The following is a 20,921-nucleotide window of genomic DNA, read 5'->3' as shown; positions in this document are numbered from 1 at the left end:
TCATGTAAACATTAAATAAACCCAATAGGCTGGTTCCAAGCAGGATCCCTGTGGCTTCAGCCTGTTAACATCTTACTAAAAGCAAAGATTATTCAAGTGGGAAATTGTTTTCACAGACAAAAATGCTTGTCATTTTTCCACCTGTGGCATAAGAAAGCAGCATGGACATATAACACCTCAAATAATTATCAAAAGGTCCTAGGCAGGGTTAACATTTTTGAAATCATTTTATTCCAAGAACAAAAACAGTGACACTTGTGGTGAACATTGGGCAAAAAGTGCTAACAGGGTTCCTTATGGGGACCGTGCTTAAGTGAAGACCATGGGATGCGTAACTGGAGGTCCAGTTTTAAAGCCCAGTAGGGACCTAGACTGAAGGAGAGAGCGCAGGGAATTTACGACACAGTCTGTCCAACTTTCTCCCAACCTTTCATCTTTCAGAAGATCTGTTATACACAATTATTTAGCTACCAAATGCAATACCATATGCTACATCTCTCACCTGCTTATTTCTGATCTTGCCCACTCTCAAACCTTGTGTCTCATTCCCTTCCCCTTTAGATTTTTGCTTAGACTCTTTTGTCTTATCCAAATAATCCAATTTTTTAAAATGTATTTCCTTTTTCTCTATATTAATAAAACTTGATCCCAACTAAGATATAATTGATCCTTATTGGAAGCAGAACTAGCCTATTGGGTTTATTTCATGTTTACTTAAGGTATCAAGATGCAAATTTACAGAAAGATCTGTTATCCAGAAAACTCCAGGTCCCATACCTGTACTGATAAATAAAGAAAAGTTGTGTACCCTGGTGTATATACAGTAGAACCCCCATTTTATGTTTTTCAGGGGACCAGAAAAAATGGTGTAAAATCCCAGAAAATGTAAAATCAGAAAAATGTAGTATGCATAATATATAGGTGGGACCACAAAACAATAATGTAAAATGAGGGAAAAACTTAAAATCAGCGGATATAAAATTGAGTTTTTACTATATATATATATATATATATAGTCTCAAACACCTGACCCAGGTGCTACCATCAAAATGCTGCGTACATAAGTCCAAAAAATGAGGTGCACACTGGGAACCTTTGTAAAGATAAAAAATCTAAATTTTATTTAATACATGTTTAAAAGCAGGTCTTGACCTTGACCTGCTTTTAAACATGTATTAAATAAAAGTTAGATTTTTTATCTTTACAAAGGTTCCCAGTGTGCACCTCATTTTTTGGACTTATGTACGCAGCATTTTGATGATAGCACCTGGGTCAGGTGTTTGAGACTATTCATGCAGTGGTGTGCTGAACATACTGGACTATATATATATATATACTTTACTTTAATGTATTGAATAGTATGAAGCTGATATATATGTTTGCTGATAAACTTGCTGCCATTTTTTATACATAATTTGCTGACATTTATGGCACCATTAATAATTCACAGTGGCTGCGCTGCAGTGTTATAAATAGCCCATATCTTTGTGTAAATCCATGCGCCATCTAGCGGCTGCTCTTTGCCAATCCCACTATTATTATTATTATTTTATTGCAGGTAGAACCTCACAACCAGAACCAGGTCCTTTCACACAAGTTACTGATATTCGCTGATAATGCAACTGAATATTTTGTGCCACACGTGTTACTGTAGATCAGTGGTAAAGAGCTAAAATATTGATCAGTAATAGATGGTATTTTATACCTACTAATATGATTTTTTCAGATTTTAGCGAGGTACAATCTGCAAGTCGGAGTTGGTCAGACTTTTTTAATAGAAATAATGAGATAAATTCAGACTTTGATAAATAACCCCCTAAGAGTGTTAACAGGTTTAACAGGGAACTACTGCAAAAATGAAAATGTTATATAAGCTTCTGCATACTGAAATAAGAAACTTTATAAATCAATTAAAAAGTCTGTTTCTGAAACAATCAAGTTTATGTTCACTATCCCTCTCTCAACATCTGTTTCTCTTAATTCTCTCTTCATGCAGGTGTCAGATAATCATTGACAGTGAAATGCAATTTATCTTATAGGGGGCTCCTTTTGCCTAGAAGATGTATCCGTGCAAAAGACAGTTATTTTGTTAGATTGTGTTTGTACTGAAATCAGTAATTTGAATGAGCTCTAAGATATATTGGATCTAACTGTCAGTGAATACCCAACTATTGTATGAAGACAGAATAAAGAGAAACAGATGCTGAGAGAGGGATAGTGAACTTAAACGTGATTATTTCAGAAACAATGCAGAATATTTAATTGATTGTATTTAGAAAGTTTCTTATTTCAGTATGATGATGCTTATATTAAATTTTCATTTGTGCAATAGTTCCCCTTTAAACCTGTGAACACTCCCAGGGGGTTTATCTAGTATAGGTACATCTAAAAACAACTGGACTTGCTGAGTTATCAATGAAGACGTTTCACTTCTCACCCGAGCAGCTTCCTCAGTTCAACTGACTGGTGTGGGAAGTTCTCATCGTATAAACTCATCCAATCCAATCACAATGGCACATTGTAACTCTTCAAAGAGGTGACATCTGTGTTGATTCTGTGTAGTTACTGTGATAGGATTATCCCATGAGTCACGCAACTCCCAGAAAGAGGAGTTGCATGAATGGATGTGTGAAGTGTTCTGAATCCGCCGGGGTACAGATGGTAGAACAGCATTGTATGTAGCAGACAGGTGGTGTCGAAGGCCCCCGCCTCTGTTCAGGGATGGTTTCTCCACCTTGACATGAATCGCCTCTTTCACTCCTCGTTCAAACCAGTTGTCTTCTTTATCCAAGATTTGGACCTTGTTATCTTCAAAGGAGTGTCCCTTGTCTTTTAGGTGTAGTTTTGCCCTGTAGAGTTCGCCCTCCTATGCTGAGCCATTCGCTTGGTGAGCAGTTGTTTTGTCTCCCCAATGTATAGATCTATGCACTCCTTGCTACACTGGACTCCGTATACCACATTGCTTTGTTTTTCATGGTTTGAAAAACACAGGGACGTGGTGTTTGTTGAAAATCCTCCTGAGTTTCTATGACACTCCAGCTACATATGGAATGACTATGTTTCACCTACTATGTGTCTCTGGGCGGTTATTTCTATTGGTGTTCCTGTTGTGCTTGGTTGCTGCTGTTTTAACAAAGGCCCAGTCTGGGTAGCCACATGCATTCAAAGCTCCTCTAAGATGTTTTTGCTCTTTGTCTTTGGACCAACAATAAAAAAAATACATTGCAAGCTTACGGAGCACCAAGGCTCCTCCATCAGGCAAAATACAAATGAAACTTATCTCATTACTTACATCGGTGGATAAAAATGAAGATCTTAGGGAAGTCCTAAATGGTTTTTCATGATGGAGGCACCTGCTTTATGTAGTATCGTTTATCGTCCTCTCTCCATACGCTTGATGGGAGCATATGTAAAGACTCTCACACACAGGTGCCATGACACAACACATTCATTTTACCTGGTGAACGTATTTACATTTTTAAACAGAAATGATATTGCCAATAGATGTCTCCAAAACATACAGAGCACTGCTGATTTTTTTTAGATTATTTATACAAAACAGAAATGTGCATCAGGGAACAATGCCTTTTGTGTATAATTCCAGCTAGACACGAGCTCCAGTGGCAAACTTCCCCTGCCGCTGTTTAATAATATTTATATTGATATTCCTGGCTTCTTGGTCAGTTCTTGTCTGGTTCTATATTCCCAGATAAATGGTCTTGTGCATAAGGATAGATGTACATCTAGATTTTGGAACATTATGCCAAAGCTTTAATTGAATGCAGTGACCACATGTGAAAGGGTTCTTGTAGCACAGGTATGGGATCCATTATCTGGAGAGCTCCAAATTACAAAAAGGCAGTCTCCAATAGCCTCCATTTATCCAAATAATCCAAATCTTTAAAAATGATTTCCTTTTTCCGTGTAATAATAAAACAGTAGCTTGTACTTGATCCCAACTAAGATATAATTATTCCTTATTGGCGGCAGAACAAGCCTGTTGGGGTTATTTAATGTTTACATGATTTTCTACTAGACTTAAGGTATAAAGATCCAAATTACGGAAAGATCCATTATCCAGAAAGCTCTGAATCATGGAAAGGCCGTCTCCCATAGACTCCATTTTATCCAAATAATCCAAATCTTTAAAAATTATTCCCTTTTTCCTTGTAGTAATAATAAAACAGTAGCTTGTACTTGATCCCAACTAAAATATAATTATTCCTTATTGGAGGCAGAACCAGCCTGTTGGGTTTATTTAATATTTACATGATTTTCTAATAGGTTTAAAGATCCAAATTACAGAAAGATTCATTATCCCTAAAGCTCCGAATCACAGAAAGGCTGTCTCCCATAGACTCCATTTTATCTAAATAATCCAAATCTTTAAAAATGATTTACTTTTTCTGTGTAATAATAAAACAGTAGCTTGTATTTGATCCCAACTAAGATATTATTAATCCTTATTGGAATCAAAACCTGCCTATTGGGTTTATTTCATGTTTACATGATTTTATGGTAGACTTAATGTATAAAGATCCAAATTACATAAAGATCTGTTATCTGGAAAACCCCAGACCCTGAAAATTCTGGATAACAGGTCCTATACATGTACAACATAAGTCAGAATGAAATAGATCTTACAAGAAGGTAGGGCTGTTACACAAATTATACAAAGCATAATACAACAGAGGCTGATGACCATCCAAATCTCACTAGGGATGTGCAAAGCAACGGGGCACTTTATGAAGATGGTAAGCAAAGGAAATGCATATCTAACTGTAGGAGGGGATTCTAAACAGGGAATGATGTCATGCAATTAAGACCAAAATAATATACAGCCCACTGTGGGCCCAAGGAAATTTCTAAAAATGAACATTTTGCAATGTCAGGGCCGGAACTAGGGGTAGGCAGAGTAGGCACCCGACTAGGGCGCAATCATGATGTGGGGCGCACTGTTAAGGGGCTTTTGTTTTCTTTTTTTAACCCTGGTTTGGTTGGCCTTTAATAGATTTTCAATTTTATAAACAGCCTATTCCAACCCCCTCTTGCCCATGATTTGTACTGTGGGCACTCCCCACCTCCTTCTTGGCAGCTGCTTGCACAGTTACATATTTGTGGGCAATATGGTGGATTTCTGGCTCCTGCTGGCACAGATACATATTTGGGGGCAATATGATGGATTTGTGGCTCCTGCTTGCACAAGTACATATTTGGAGGCAATATTGTAGATTTTCTGGCTGCTGCTGGCACAGGTACAGATTGGGGGCAATATGATAGGTACTGGAACAGGTACACATGTTTGGGGCATTATGATGGATTTTTGGCTTCTGCTGGCACAGGTACAAATTAGCGGAAATATGATGACGTTTTTTGGCTGCCACTGGCATTATTGCAGACTGGGGATAACACTATGATGGACGTTTTGTCTTATGCTGGCACAGGTACAGATTGGGGGCAATCTGAGGGATTGACTGCCGTTGGCACAGGTACAAATGGGGGCAACATAATGGCTACTGGTACAGGTACAGGGGGCAATATGAATGGTAAGGTGGGAAATGGTAATGTAGGACCAGGTGGGGGCACTGATCGAAGCCCTTGCCTAGGGTGCCAAAATGCCTTGGCCCGGCCCTGTGTAACGTGGAAGTACCTCTGTAGATTTCTGTGTGTCTGTTTTACAGATCATGTTAACGGCCACTGCACGAGTCCTACTTCTCAGACTTGCAGTTCGGGTAAACGCATCATCACTGCTGATGGAGTGAAAGCCAATCGCAGAGGTCCAGGTCGGCCACCCTTTCGGAAGGCGCAGTCTGCGGCCTGTATGGAGATATCCTTGCCAGTCACTTCCGAAGGTAGGAGAACTGTCCATTGCAGAACTCAGCTTTGGTTGTCTGTACAGGAATAGATAGGGAGGTAAATCTTGTATAGACCTTTATCTGTTCATTTGCTTTCTCACAATCAGCCCCCAATGTGCATGATGCTCACATCACAATATAGGAATATTGGCATGATCCATATAAAGCTCATTTAACTAGCATGAACCTAGCCTTTTCCTTTTACTGGTTTTTATTAGGCATGCACCGAATCCAGGATTCAGTTCAGGATTCAGCCAGGATTCGGCCTTTTTCAGCATGATTCGGATTCGGCCGAATCCTTCTGCAGGCGGAACCGAAACCGAATTCTAATTTGCATATGCAAATTAGTGGCGGGGATGGAAATTGCATGACTTTTTGTTACAAAACAAGGAAGTAAAAAATGTTTTCCCCTTCCCAACCCTAATTTACATATGCAAATTCGGATTCGGTTCAGTATTCGGATGAATCTTTAGCAAAGGATTCGGGGTTCGGCCGAATCCAAAATAGTTGATTCGGTGCATCCCTAGTTTTTATTAATAAGATGTTTTATTGATAGAGTAAGTAGGACAAAACAGATTTCTATAACATATGGAGTCATAGCATATAGCCAAATAATTGCGTGGCCACCAGTAGCATAGTATCCATTCTTTCAGCCCTCAGGCAGATTGTTTGATACCCTGAAGTGTTGGCTAGTGTTTGGCCACCTTGAGGAGAACTTCACCCCAGGTTCATTGGTGTCACAATATGGAGAGCAGTGCTAATACCAATTATAGTCTGCTGCTGGTCTAGAAGATGCTACATTTCTCATTCCATGTTTTCAACTTGCACAGTTGAACTGGAACACAATGGCGCCAACCTCAAATGACACAGGTCTATATGAAGATGAAAGGGGATAAGGCTAAAGAGCACCCAATTTTTACACACTGCTACTGTATAATGCAAGCAAATCCCACTGAGTTGCAGTTTCAGACAATTAAGTTACAAGTTAGGAAAAAAGAAACAGTTGGAAATGCTGGTTATAAATTCTGCTACTTGCAACTGATATAACTAAGGCATTGTTTCCTGGAAATGTATTTATATTCATAGTATGTGCTGCTCAGACCCCTCTCATTCTATAAGAGTGTATCTGTCCTGTATCCTGCTGTTTCATCAGTCAGTATTCCTATTGATCCTGGCAGCTCCTTACCTAAAGGGATTGTATCAGGGATGTCACAGCCCTCCAACTCCTGTGAATGCCAGCTGGATACCACTGATCCCTGTACCTTATTGCTGCTGGAGGGCCCTTACCAGTAGGAGCCCTTACCAGACACAGGACATGCACACTATCTGTATATGAGATGATGTTTTATTAAAATGGGTAAAGAAACAGTGAATTAATACACCTCCCAAACCAAAACCCAATCTGTACCCAAAAATTTCCACCGGCTTCAGGGTGCCTCAGATCATATAGGGGCTGTGAAAGGAAGGGGGAAATGCATTTTTAGGTACTGTCTAAAGAGACTGTGAAAGACGTGGCTTTGGCCTAAATCGCAAGTATTGCATCACAAACAGTAAACCAGTGAGTGTACCACCTCTCCTTTTCATGGCACATCTACTAGATATTTTAGCCCATTCATTTTCCACATCAACGGGGCAGAGCTCATGTATGAAAAGACCATATGCCGTTCTGATTGGTGCATGTTCTACAGTTTTGAATGGAATGTGACTTACTAGCACTCACACAAGCCTGATGCACTTACTGTTGCTTAATGACACTGTGGAAAATCATTATGTGCCCCTGGATTGATCCCGTCTCCTCTCTCTCCTCTGTTTGCAGAAGCATTGCCCTTCATGGTCTTGTCACATACCGTGTCCTTGTCTCTGTCAGACAAATGGTTCTGTCATGTTTCTTTGTCTCTTCTATTCTAGAGTGCTTAGGTTTCTGCTTGTGTCATAGAATTATAGACACCTGACATATCATGTGCAATGAACCACAGAACCAGAGAAACGTTTCATTATTTTAAAGTTGCACACTTTTTTCCATGTTGGAAGAGAAACAGTTCATATCTACTGTAGTGTCCTCCAGAAAGAGAAAACTCTGTGGTTCATTGTGTCCTCTAATTATTCTGACTGAGCCATTACTTCTCAAACATTAGGGTAGATCCCAGGAACCTTCTATAGAGAGTTGATGTAGACACTGTTTAGTAGTGACAATCTCAATGTGAAGGTGTCTTCCTTGCACCTGTAGAGCTGTAGGTATCTGAGTAATGGATACATAGATGATATATGTTACATTAATATAGGAGAACATGTCTTCTGTGCATATGTGCATTTATACCAATGTGTATTCTCTATGGAAAGTAATACTACATACATGTTTGTGGAATGTAGAGTCACCAATATTATTATTGTGGTATATATATATTCTAATGAAAACAGCTAGGGAAAGATATATGTGACGTGCTGAAATCAGTAGGGATCTGTAGCAATTACACAGCAGATTTGTACTGTAAACACTACGCTATATAACACTATTATTGCCCTATCAGAAAGACATAATGGTTGTGTCTGGTACTTGTATTTAGCATGAACTTGGCCTTGTCTTATTGCACGTACACTAATCATGCAAAATCAACCGTGGCGTTCCCATTGGAATGTCCCACAACAGCACCTCTGTACTAGGCCTCTAAGGCTGAAGGTTGTATCACATAATAACAACAGTAGTAGGCACTTCATTATATCTCTCCCGTAAGGATATCAACGATACAAATATATTCTCTATGGTCAAAAGTAAATAGCCAGATGTTTTGAGCCTTAGACAAAGTATGTAAGTGCAATGTAACAAAGTATGCAGCATGCAACACAAGGAACATTTTGGTTCTCTTGGGAGACCATACACCATGTTCATAGATATAACAGCAAGTCAAAATGTCCTTCCAAGTTGGTTATGTCTCTTCCAATATTTAAGGAGTAGTGGGGGGCTGGTGGAGTTGTTTTTGTACCTTTAAGGAAATAATTGTTGCTTCAATTGTTGCTGTCCTTTTGCAATACATGGCTTCTGTAGCAGTAGGTTACATTTCCAGACGGGCAATGCTTCAGCAATTACACGGAGTCAGTACTTTCTCAAATGACGAGTGCCACTATTCTTCCAACACGTGTGCCGACAAAGGTGAGTGTTCCAGTGGCAGCGGCATGTACAGTAGTAACCCGTGTGCCGTAGCAATGTGTTCAGTCTTTTAGTTAGAATGTGTGAGTAATAGATGGTAATTAGTGCCATTAGTCATGTTTAGGAATGCACCAGAAGCAGCATTTGATCGGGCAATACCAAATACATCATTTTTAACTGAACTGAATAAAAAGCTTTGAAGTCATGGAACGTTAAGACCAAGCACACTAGGCTGATCTTTACACTTGAATTAGCATTCCAGCACCCCAAAACATTAGGCTCATAGAGCGACCAAAATGCATACTCACGAGTTTTAGTTTCAAAAACCCCTCTATGTGTTTGCATCCGGGTTGATACAGTGGGCTCAATGGGCCCTTGGCCTAACACTACCACTGGTACCAGTGATTTTTAGCCCAAAATGCTCTTTGGATTTGGTTTGATATTTGGCTGAATCGTTTGTGAAGTAATTCTGTATTTGCCAACAATCAATAACTGGATTTGGTGCATCCCTCGTCATATAGTCCTACTCGTGGAGTATGATTGTACAGCTGCTAAGAAGCTCAGAGATAGTAGGTCATCCACAATCCACATATATGAAGAGTCAGTCCTGTATGACTGAGTGACTGTCCATTGGCATTATTCAGTCAAACCCCTTATATAAGAAGCAGGCACAAAACGTGGCATCCTGGAACCTCAAGGGCAACCTGGTAACAGCATTGCCAACCACTCACTTTATTTAGAATTCTTACCATCATTTATAAACAGGTTACATACAGTAAGGATCCTCCCTGCTGATATTTGGATTTGGAAATGTAGCAGAGCTGCTAATTAAAACAAGATTGGTGAAAGATATTTCCACGAGTAGCATAGATGTAGACAATATGCCAAGTTACATTAGTCATTTCATTCGGTTCTGTATGTTCTGCAGCTATCCAAGATATTCGCCGTTTTCACATTTATGCAATGGATTTGAAACAACTCCACATGCTGATCATTTCAGCAGATTCATGTCCTTAGAATTCCTCAGAAAATGACAGCACTGAGCAGAGAAGAGTCATCCGATGTTTCTTCCTGTTTCAAATTCATTATAATCTTAATCTAATTCATTTTGAGAATAAAATATTTAAAAGATAATAAAAGTAAATATAGTACAAATTATTCTCTTACAAGAAAATAAGTAGATGATTTTTCCCAGGGATGTCCAACCAGTGACCCTTCATGGGTTTAGATTTTTGTCTGAGAAGCGAGAGTGTTGCAAATTTCGTTCTGGGTCCCATTGGAATATTGATCCACTGGCTGTGGGTTGCTAAATGTATTTTATGCATTTTATTATTGAATGAAACCAGATAGCTTCTGCCAGAGCCTTACACCAGATTATTGCATTCAATGTTTGTGTAGAAAGCCGTGAGAGTTCCTTCAGCCGATCTCGGAGCTCCAGCGTGTCCAGCATTGACAAGGATTCTAAGGAGGTCATTACTACTCTCTATTTCATGGAGTCCTTTGCCCGTAAGAATGACCAGTCACTCTCTCCATGTCTGTGGACGGGGACCAGCCTTGGAATGGTTTTGCTCATTTCTATTAACATGCCTTCTACGGAGGAGCAAAGACTGACGGAGCCAGTGATGGTGTCGCCAAGTGGTAAGAAACCAGAAAAATCCATCTGACTAAAGAAATAACCACTTATGAGTGCCTAATTCCCCTTTTTATCTGTATAACCTCAGTTCTGGCCCTAATGTTGTCCTTAAAAAGGTACAAATATGTCTTTATCTGCTTAACGGGTAATATTCTACCTTGCTCTAGGTACTGTATTAATGCTGAAGGGAGCCATACTGACCTTCTCCTGCTTGGACTGCACCGGCACCTATATACACCCACCTTATGAGATCTGGAGAGACCCCAACAGCACAGAGGAGAATGAGAGAACACGAAAACGGAAACTGGTCACATTCTCACCATCATCTTCCCAGGATATGGGAGATCACCAGTTTGCCGTTATCTGCTCAGAAAAACAAGCCAAAGTTTTCTCACTTCCCTCTCAAACATGTTTGTATGTGCACAACATCACTGAAACCTCCTTCCTCCTGAGGGCAGATGTGGTCACCATGTGCAACAACGTTTTGCTGGCATGTTTCTGTGCAAATGGCCATATTATGACAATAAGGTACTTGTCAGCCAACTGAAATTATTCATTCAATTAGGGAGAATTTGATTGTGATTGATACTCAGGAAACTATCACTCATGGATTATAAGGGATAATTTTTATGGTTAAATGATAAGGATATTAGAAGTCACTGAGGGGTTGTTCTGTGACCATATAAAGGCACAATGCTGCAGGCTGAGTTATACAGGGAACTCTGAGTATCACTCATGTATTATAAGGGATAATGTACCCCCTACTGTAAATTATAAGGATATTAGAAGTCACTGAGGGGTTGTTCTGTGACCATATACAGTAAAGGCTCAAGGCTGCAGACTGAGTTATACAGGGAACTCTGAGTATCACTCATGTATTATAAGGGATAATGTACCCACTACTGTAAATGATAAGGATATTAGAAGTAACTGAGGGGTTCTGTGACCATATAAAGGCTCAAGGCTGCAGACTGAGTTATACAGGGAACTCTAGGGGGCACATTTATAAAGGGTTAAATATCGAGGGTAAATAAACCCTTGAATTCGACCCTCGAATTCGAAGGATTTAGTGCAAATCCTTAGATCGATCGATCGAAGTAAAAATCGTTCGATCGAACGATAAAATCCTTCGAATCGAACGATTTTAAGCGATCGATCAAAGGATTTTTCTTCGATCAAAAAAAGGTTAGGAAAGTGCTGGGGAAGGTCCCCATAGGCTAACATTGTACCTCGGTAGATTTAAACTGCCGAAGTATGTAATTGAAGTATTTTTTAAAGAGAATAGTCAAATGATTTTTAGTTTGAATCGTTCGAAGTCGAAGGTCGTAGTAGCCTATTCGATGGTCGAAGTACCCAAAAAATTACTTCGAAATTCAAAGTTTTTTTCATTGAATCCTTCACTCGAGCTTAGTAAATGTGCCCCTGAGTATCACTCATGTATTATAAGGTATACTGTACCCCCTACTGTAGATGATAAGGATATTAGAAGTCACTGAGGGGTTCTGTGACCATATAAAGGCACAAGGCTGCAGGCTCAGTTATACAGGGAACTCCGAGTATCACTCATATACTATAAGGTTTAATGTATCCATTGTAATCATAACCATACTAAGCACAAAGGAGTTCTGTGACAAAGCTACAATAATGAATAACTACAATGGCTTGGCAATGGTAACAACCATATAAGATGATCATCCTTCCAAAGATTTATAATGTGATGTTTCCTGTTCCAGCCTCCCAAGCCTGCGTCCATTGCTGGATGTCAATTACCTGCCCCTCACAGATATGAGAATAGCACGAACTTTCTGCTTCACTAATGGGGGGCAAGCTCTGTATCTGGCGTCTCCCACCGAGATCCAGCGGATAACCTACAGCCAGGAGATGTGTGACAGTCTGCAGGTGAGGAATAGAATTCACAGCACATAGATGCTGTATAGCAGTATCTGGGTGTTTTAAGCAGAATGTATTGTTTCTGACACGTAGCAATAATGTATAAATCACTTCACTTGACCTTCTCAGCATGTCACTTGGTAATATGATATTTACAGAGAGTTAAATCCTTATTGACACGGGCATTGTAATTAGGGATGTAGCGAACGTCGGAAAAAAAGTTCGCGAACATATTCGCGAACTTGCGCAAAAACGCGAGCGGTTCGCGAACGGTTCGCGAACCCCATAGACTTCAATGGGAAGGCGAACTTTAACATCTAGAAAAGACATTTCTGGCCAGAAAAATGATTTTAAAGTTGTTTAAAGGGTGCAACGACCTGGACAGTGGCATGCCAGAGGGGGATCAAGGGCAAAAATGTATCTGAAAAATCTGCCTGTGTGTGCTTGGAAGAGATAGTGTAGGGGGAGAGCTGTTAGTGATTTCAGGGACAGATGATAGTAAGTTTGCTGGCTAGTAATCTGCTTGATACTGCTCTGTATTGGAGGGACAGAAGTCTGCAGGGATTTGAGGGACATTTTAGCTTAGGTAGCTTTGCTGGCTAGTAATCTACTGTTCTCTTTAAACAACTGCCATACGTTGACCTTGTAGGCATTGTTTGCCCAGTTTTTTTGGACGCAGCCACTGAAGCACAGTTGCCAGAAAAAATATGCCATATAAATGCTGAAAATAGTCATTTTTCGCCATACGTTGACCTTGTAGACATTGTTTGCCCAGTTTTTTTGGACGCAGCCACTGAAGCACAGTTGCCAGAAAAATTATGCCATATAAATGCTGAAAATATAAATTTTTTTGGTTGCAGCCACTGAAGCACAGAGGCCAGAAAAATTATGCCATATAAATGCAGAAAATATGCATTTTTTTGGTCGCAGCCACTGAAGCACAGTTGACAGAAAAATTATGCCATATAAATGCTGAAAATATAAACTTTTTTGGTTGCAGCCACTGAAGCACAGAGGCCAGAAAAATTATGCCATATAAATGCAGAAAACATGCATTTTTTTGGTCGCAGCCACTGAAGCACAGTTGACAGAAAAATTATGCCATATAAATGCTGAAAATATAAATTTTTTTGGTTGCAGCCACTGAAGCACAGAGGCCAGAAAAATTATGCCATATAAATGCAGAAAATATGCATTTTTTTGGTCGCAGCCACTGAAGCACAGTTGCCAGAAAAAATATGCCATATAAATGCTGAAAATAGTCATTTTTTGCCATATACGTTGAGTCAACGTATGGCAAAAAATGACTATTTTCAGCATTTATATGGCATATTTTTTCTGGCCTCTGTGCTTCAGTGGCTGCGGCCAAAAAAACTGGGCAAACAATGCCTACAAGGTCAACGTCGTTGACCTTGTAGGCATTGTTTGCCCAGTTTTTTTGGCCGCAGCCACTGAAGCACAGAGGCCAGAAAAAATATGCCATATAAATGCTGAAAATAGTCATTTTTTTGGTCGCAGCCACTGAAGCACAGTTGCCAGAAAAATTATGCCATATAAATGCTGAAAACATAAATTTTTTTGGTTGCAGCCACTGAAGCACAGAGGCCAGAAAAATTATGCCATATAAATGCAGAAAATATGCATTTTTTTGGTTGCAGCCACTGAAGCACAGAGGCCAGAAAAATTATGCCATATAAATGCAGAAAATATGCATTTTTTTGGATGCAGCCACTGAAGCACAGTTGCCAGAAAAAATATGCCATATAAATGCTGAAAATAGTCATTTTTTGCCATACGTTGACCTTGTAGACATTGTTTGCCCAGTTTTTTTGGTTGCAGCCACTGAAGCACAGAGGCCAGAAAAAATTAAACCAGTAGGGTTTGCACCCTAGTTTGTAACGGTGGCGGAGGGAGGAGGAGGACGCTAAAGGACAGCTGTGTGTGGAGTCATGAGGCTTGAAGAGAAGGACAGCTGCATAGAAGTCAGAACAAGTCTTCCGGCGTGCAGTAACCCTCCGAGATCCACCCCTCATTCATTTTAATAAAGGTCAGGTAATCGACACTTTTGTGACCTAGGCGAGTTCTCTTCTCAGTTACAATCCCTCCTGCTGCACTGAAGGTCCTTTCTGAGAGCACACTTGAGGCTGGGCAAGACAAGAGGTTCATGGCAAATTGTGACAGCTCTGGCCACAGATCAAGCCTGCGCACCCAGTAGTCCAGGGGTTCATCGCTCCTCAGAGTGTCGATATCTGCAGTTAATGCCAGGTAGTCCGCTACCTGCCGGTCGAGGCGTTCTTTGAGGGTGGATCCAGAAGGGTTGTGGCGCTGCCTTGGACAGAAAAACATTTGCATGTCTGACGTTACAGACTGGCCAAAGGGCTTTGTCCTTGCAGGTGTGCTCGTGGCAGGATTACTGGCACCTCTGCCCCTGGAATGTTGATGAGTTCCTGAAGTGACATCACCCTTAAAAGCATTGTACAACATGTTTTGCAGGCTGGTTTGTAAATGCCGCATCTTTTCGGACTTGTGGTATGTTGGTAACATTTCTGACACTTTATGCTTGTACCGAGGGTCTAGTAGCGTTGCGACCCAGTACAGGTCCTTCTCCTTAAGCCTCTTGATACGGGGGTCCTTCAACAGGCATGACAGCATGAAAGACCCCATTCTCACAAGGTTGGATGCAGAGCTATCCATCTCCGCTTCCTCATTATCAAGGACTGCATCATCCACGGTCTCCTCCCCCCAGCCACGTACAAGACCAGGGGTCCCCAAAAGGTCACCACTAGCCCCCTGGGAAGCCTGCTCCTGTTGGTCCTCCTCCTCCTCCTCCACAAAGCCACCTTCCTCCTCTGACTCCACTTCTGGCACCTCTCCCTGCGTTGCAGCAGGTGCCTGGGTTCGTTCTGGTGATTCCGACCAGAAATCGTGCGCTTCCAGCTCCTCGTCACGCTGGTCTACAGCCTCATCTGTCACTCGTCGCACGGCACGCTCCAGGAAGAAAGCGAAGGGTATTAGGTCGCTGATGGTGCCTTCGGTGCGACTGACCATATTTGTCACCTCTTCAAAAGGTCGCATGAGCCTGCAGGCATCGCGCATAAGCACCCAGTAACGGGGGAAAAAAATCCCCAGCTGTGCAGATCCAGTCCTACCACCCAGTTCAAAAAGGTACTCGTTGACGGCCCTTTGTTGTTGCAGCAGACGTTCCAACATAAGGAGCGTTGAATTCCAGCGAGTCTGGCTGTCAGAAATCAAACGCCTGACTGGCATGTTGTAGCGCTGCTGAATGTCAGCAAGGCGTGCCATGGCTGTGTAGGAACGTCTGAAATGGGCCGACACCTTTCTGGACTGGGTGAGAACGTCCTGGAATCCTGGGTACTTGGAGACAAAACGTTGGACTATTAAATTTAACACATGTGCCATGCAGGGCACATGTGTTAAATTGCCTAGTCTCAACGCTGCCAACAGATTGCTTCCATTGTCACACACCACTTTTCCGATCTGCAGTTGGTGTGGGGTCAGCCACCGATCGGCCTGTGACTGCAGAGATGACAGGAGTACAGATCCGGTATGGTTTTTGCTTTCCAGGCACGTCATCCCCAAGACAGCGTGACAACGGCGTACCTGGCACGTCGAATAGCCTAGGGGGAGCTGGGGGTGCACAGGTGTGGAGGAGGAGAAGGAGGACCCAGCAGCAGAGTAAGAAGAAGAAGAAGACGAGGTAGAGAGCGATGGAGGAGTAGAGGTGGTGGCAGAACCGCGTGCAATCCGTGGCGGTGACACCAACTCCACTGTTGTTGTTGAGCTACCCATTCCCTGCTTCCCAGCCATTACCAAGTTCACCCAGTGGGCAGTGTAGGTGACATACCTGCCCTGACCATGCTTGGAGGACCATGCGTCAGTAGTCATATGGACCTTTGGCCCAACACTAAGTGACAGAGATGCGGTAACTTGGCTCTGCACATGTTGGTACAGGTGTGGTATTCCCTTTTTAGAAAAAAAATTGCGGCTGGGTACCTTCCACTGCGGTGTCCCAATTGCTACAAATTTGCGGAAGGCCTCAGAGTCCACCAGCTGGTATGGTAAAAGCTGGCGGGCTAAGAGTGCAGACAAGCCAGCTGTCAGACGCCGGGCAAGGGGGTGACAGTCAGACATTGGCTTCTTACGCTCAAACATGGCCTTCACAGAAACTTGGCTGGTGGCAGATGACTGGGAATGGGAACAGGTGGTCAAGGTGGAAGGCGGAGTGGAGGGTGGTTCAGACGGGTCAAGGAGAGCAGAGGTAGAGCAGTAAGATGCTGGACCAGAAGGAGTGTGGCTTTTAGTTTGCCTGTTGCCTTTGAGGTGTTGCTCCCAAAGTGCTTTGTGCTTGCCGCTCATGTGCCTTCGCATAGAAGTTGTACCTATGTGGCTGTTGGGCTTACCAAGGCTCAGTTTCTGACTGCACTCATTGCAAATTACAATGCTTTTGTCAGAGGCACACACATTAAAAAAATCCCACACTGCTGACTTTTTGGAAGTGTGCGATCTGGCGGTAACAGTAGAAGTTGGCGGAGTTGGCGGCAATGGCGGGTGCGTTGGCCGGCTGAACACAGGTGCCGATACATGTTGTTGCCCTGCTGATCCCTGCGGGCTGTCCTCCCTGCTTCTTCTAAGTCTTATTCTCCTACTGCCTCTCTGACTCTCCGTCTCTCCATCTGAACTACCCTCCTCTTGCTCTCTTCTACTAGGCACCCACAAAACATCAATCTCCTCATCATCATTCTCCTCAGATGCATCAATTTCTTCTGACACATCACAGAAGGAAGCAGCAGCGGGGACCTCCTCCTCATCACTCATTATGTCCATCTCTATCGTGTTCTCTGCCAGAATTAAATCTGGTGTAAGGTCCTCATCTCCTTCATCTTCTTCTGGCAATAATGGTTGCGCATTACTCAGTTCAAGAAACTCATTGGAAAATAACTCCTCTGACCCCAGTGAAGAAGGGGCACCGGTGGTGGAGGAAGTGTTACGTGGGGTGGCCATAGCAGTGGAGGATGAGGAGGATGTTGTGGTAAAGTTAGAAACGGTAGAGGATGGGGTGTGCTGTGTAAGCCAGTCAACTACCTCTTCAGCATTTTGGGAGTTCAGGGTCATTGGCTTTTTAAAACTGGGCAATTTGCTAGGGCCACAGGATTGCATAGCAGCACGGCCCCTAGCACGGCCTCTGCGTGGCGGCCTGCCTTTGCCTGGCATTATTTTTAAAAAAACAACAACAACAACAAAAACTCAGTTGGTTTTTCTGGAAACGATAATACACACAGCTAGATGGCGGGTTGAAGAAAACACTGTGCAAATAATGCCTACAAAGTCAACGTATACACTACTACAGCGGTGGATACGGATTACGTAAAATATATGAATGCTGCTTGAAAAAAAGTAACTCAAGTGGTTTTTCTAGAGACGATAATATTATCAATATTTAGACAAAATGTGAACAAGGTCACACAGCTCGATGGCGGGTTGAAGAAAACAGTGTGCAAATAATGCCTACAAGGTCAACGTATACACTACTACAGCGGTGGATACGGATTACGTAAAATATCTGAATGCTGCTTGAAAAAAAGTAACTCAAGTGGTTTTTCTAGAGACGATAATATTATCAATATTTAGACAAAATGTGAACAAGCTCACACAGCTCGATGGCGGGTTGAAGAAAACAGTGTGCAAATAATGCCTACAAGGTCAACGTATACACTACTACAGCGGTGGATACGGATTACGTAAAATATATGAATGCTGCTTGAAAAAAGTGACTCCGGTGTTTTTTCTGGAGACGGTAATATTATGGATATTTAGACAGAATGGGAACAAGGTCACACAGCTCGATGGCGGGTTGAAGAAAACAGTGTGCAAATAATGCCTACAAGGCCAACGTATACACTACTACAGCGGTGGATACGGATTACGTAAAATATATGAATGCTGCTTGAAAAAAGTGACTCCGGTGTTTTTTCTGGAGACGGTAATATTATGGATATTTAGACAGAATGGGAACAAGGTCACACAGCTCGATGGCGGGTTGAAGAAAACAGTGTGCAAATAATGCCTACAAGGCCAACGTATACACTACTACAGCGGTGGATACGGATTACGTAAAATATATTATGGCTGCTTGAAAAAAGTGACTCCGGTGTTTTTTCTGGAGACGGTAATATTATGGATATTTAGACAGAATGTGAACAAGGTCACACAGCTCGATGGCGGGTTGAAGAAAACAGTGTGCAAATAATGCCTACAAGGTCAACGTATACACTACTACAGCGGTGGATACGGATTACGTAAAATATATGAATGCTGCTTGAAAAAAGTGACTCCGGTGTTTTTTCTGGAGACGGTAATATTATGGATATTTAGACAGAATGGGAACAAGGTCACACAGCTCGATGGCGGGTTGAAGAAAACAGTGTGCAAATAATGCCTACAAGGCCAACGTATACACTACTACAGCGGTGGATACGGATTACGTAAAATATATGAATGCTGCTTGAAAAAAGTGACTCCGGTGTTTTTTCTGGAGACGGTAATATTATGGATATTTAGACAGAATGGGAACAAGGTCACACAGCTCGATGGCGGGTTGAAGAAAACAGTGTGCAAATAATGCCTACAAGGTCAACGTATACACTACTACAGCGGTGGATACGGATTACGTAAAATATATGAATGCTGCTTGAAAAAAGTAACTCAAGTGGTTTTTCTAGAGACGATAATATTATCAATATTTAGACAAAATGTGAACAAGCTCACACAGCTCGATGGCGGGTTGAAGAAAACACTGTGCAAATAATGCCTACAAGGCCAACGTATACACTACTACAGCGGTGGATACGGATTACGTAAAATATATGAATGCTGCTTGAAAAAAGTGACTCCGGTGTTTTTCTGGAGACGGTAATATTATGGATATTTAGACAGAATGGGAACAAGGTCACACAGCTCGATGGCGGGTTGAAGAAAACAGTGTGCAAATAATGCCTACAAGGTCAACGTATACACTACTACAGCGGTGGATACGGATTACGTAAAATATATGAATGCTGCTTGAAAAAAAGTAACTCAAGTGGTTTTTCTAGAGACGATAATATTATCAATATTTAGACAAAATGTGAACAAGCTCACACAGCTCGATGGCGGGTTGAAGAAAACAGTGTGCAAATAATGCCTACAAGGCCAACGTATACACTACTACAGCGGTGGATACGGATTACGTAAAATATATGAATGCTGCTTGAAAAAAGTGACTCCGGTGTTTTTTCTGGAGACGGTAATATTATGGATATTTAGACAGAATGGGAACAAGGTCACACAGCTCGATGGCGGGTTGAAGAAAACAGTGTGCAAATAATGCCTACAAGGCCAACGTATACACTACTACAGCGGTGGATACGGATTACGTAAAATATATGAATGCTGCTTGAAAAAGTGACTCCGGTGTTTTTTCTGGAGACGGTAATATTATGGATATTTAGACAGAATGGGAACAAGGTCACACAGCTCGATGGCGGGTTGAAGAAAACAGTGTGCAAATAATGCCTACAAGGCCAACGAATACACTACTACAGCGGTGGATACGGATTACGTAAAATATATGAATGCTGCTTGAAAAAAGTGACTCCGGTGTTTTTCTGGAGACGGTAATATTATGGATATTTAGACAGAATGGGAACAAGGTCACACAGCTCGATGGCGGGTTGAAGAAAACAGTGTGCAAATAATGCCTACAAGGCCAACGTATACACTACTACAGCGGTGGATACGGATTACGTAAAATATATTATGGCTGCTTGAAAAAAGTGACTCCGGTGTTTTTTCTGGAGACGGTAATATTATGGATATTTAGACAGAATGGGAACAAGGTCACACAGCTCGATGGCGGGTTGAAGAAAACAGTGTGCAAATAATGCCTACAAGGCCAACGTATACACTACTACAGCGGTGGATACGGATTACGTAAAATATATTATGGCTGCTTGAAAAAAGTGACTCCGGTGTTTTTTCTGGAGACGGTAATATTATGGATATTTAGACAGAATGGGAACAAGGTCACACAGCTAGATGGCAGTTGGTTGAATAACACACTGGGCAAAAAATGCCTACAGGGCAAATAATGCCTAAAAGGTCAACTTATACACTACTACAGCGGTAGTAAAATAAAAAAAAGTAAAATAAAAAAAAATGAATATTAAAAAAAAAAAATTAAAGTTGGTGCTGCTGAACTACTAGGAGCAGCAGATTAGCACGCCAGTCCCACTCCCCAACACTGCTAGACTAATAGCACTGGGCTCTTATAGTAGTAGTAGTAGTAGTAGTAAAACAACAAAAAAATAAATAAAAGCAGTCCTTACAAGGACTACTGTTA

At 41.6% G+C, this 20,921-nt stretch overlaps 1 protein-coding gene across 5 annotated transcripts in view; it reads left to right on the top strand.

The window, feature by feature from the left end:
- Positions 1-20,921, top strand: part of LOC108709287 (syntaxin-binding protein 5-like) — a 151,914-nt gene that overhangs the window by 125,989 nt on the left and 5,004 nt on the right. For 2 of the 5 annotated variants that reach the window (XM_041583516.1, XM_041583518.1), the window contains 5 exons: positions 5,682-5,852; positions 8,899-9,003; positions 10,399-10,638; positions 10,801-11,161; positions 12,367-12,532. In XM_041583516.1, coding sequence (XP_041439450.1) covers positions 5,682-5,852; positions 8,899-9,003; positions 10,399-10,638; positions 10,801-11,161; positions 12,367-12,532 — 1,043 coding nt within the window. The remainder of the gene's footprint in view (positions 1-5,681; positions 5,853-8,898; positions 9,004-10,398; positions 10,639-10,800; positions 11,162-12,366; positions 12,533-20,921) is intronic. The other 3 variants (XM_041583519.1, XM_018248996.2, XM_041583517.1) reach the window with 2 other exon arrangements.

The sequence above is a fragment of the Xenopus laevis genome, chromosome 2S (assembly GCF_017654675.1).
Source record: "Xenopus laevis strain J_2021 chromosome 2S, Xenopus_laevis_v10.1, whole genome shotgun sequence".
Taxonomy (NCBI): Eukaryota; Metazoa; Chordata; class Amphibia; order Anura; family Pipidae; genus Xenopus; species Xenopus laevis.
The sequence above is the reverse complement of the archived record's forward strand: the minus strand, read 5'-3'. Positions and strand labels throughout refer to the sequence as shown.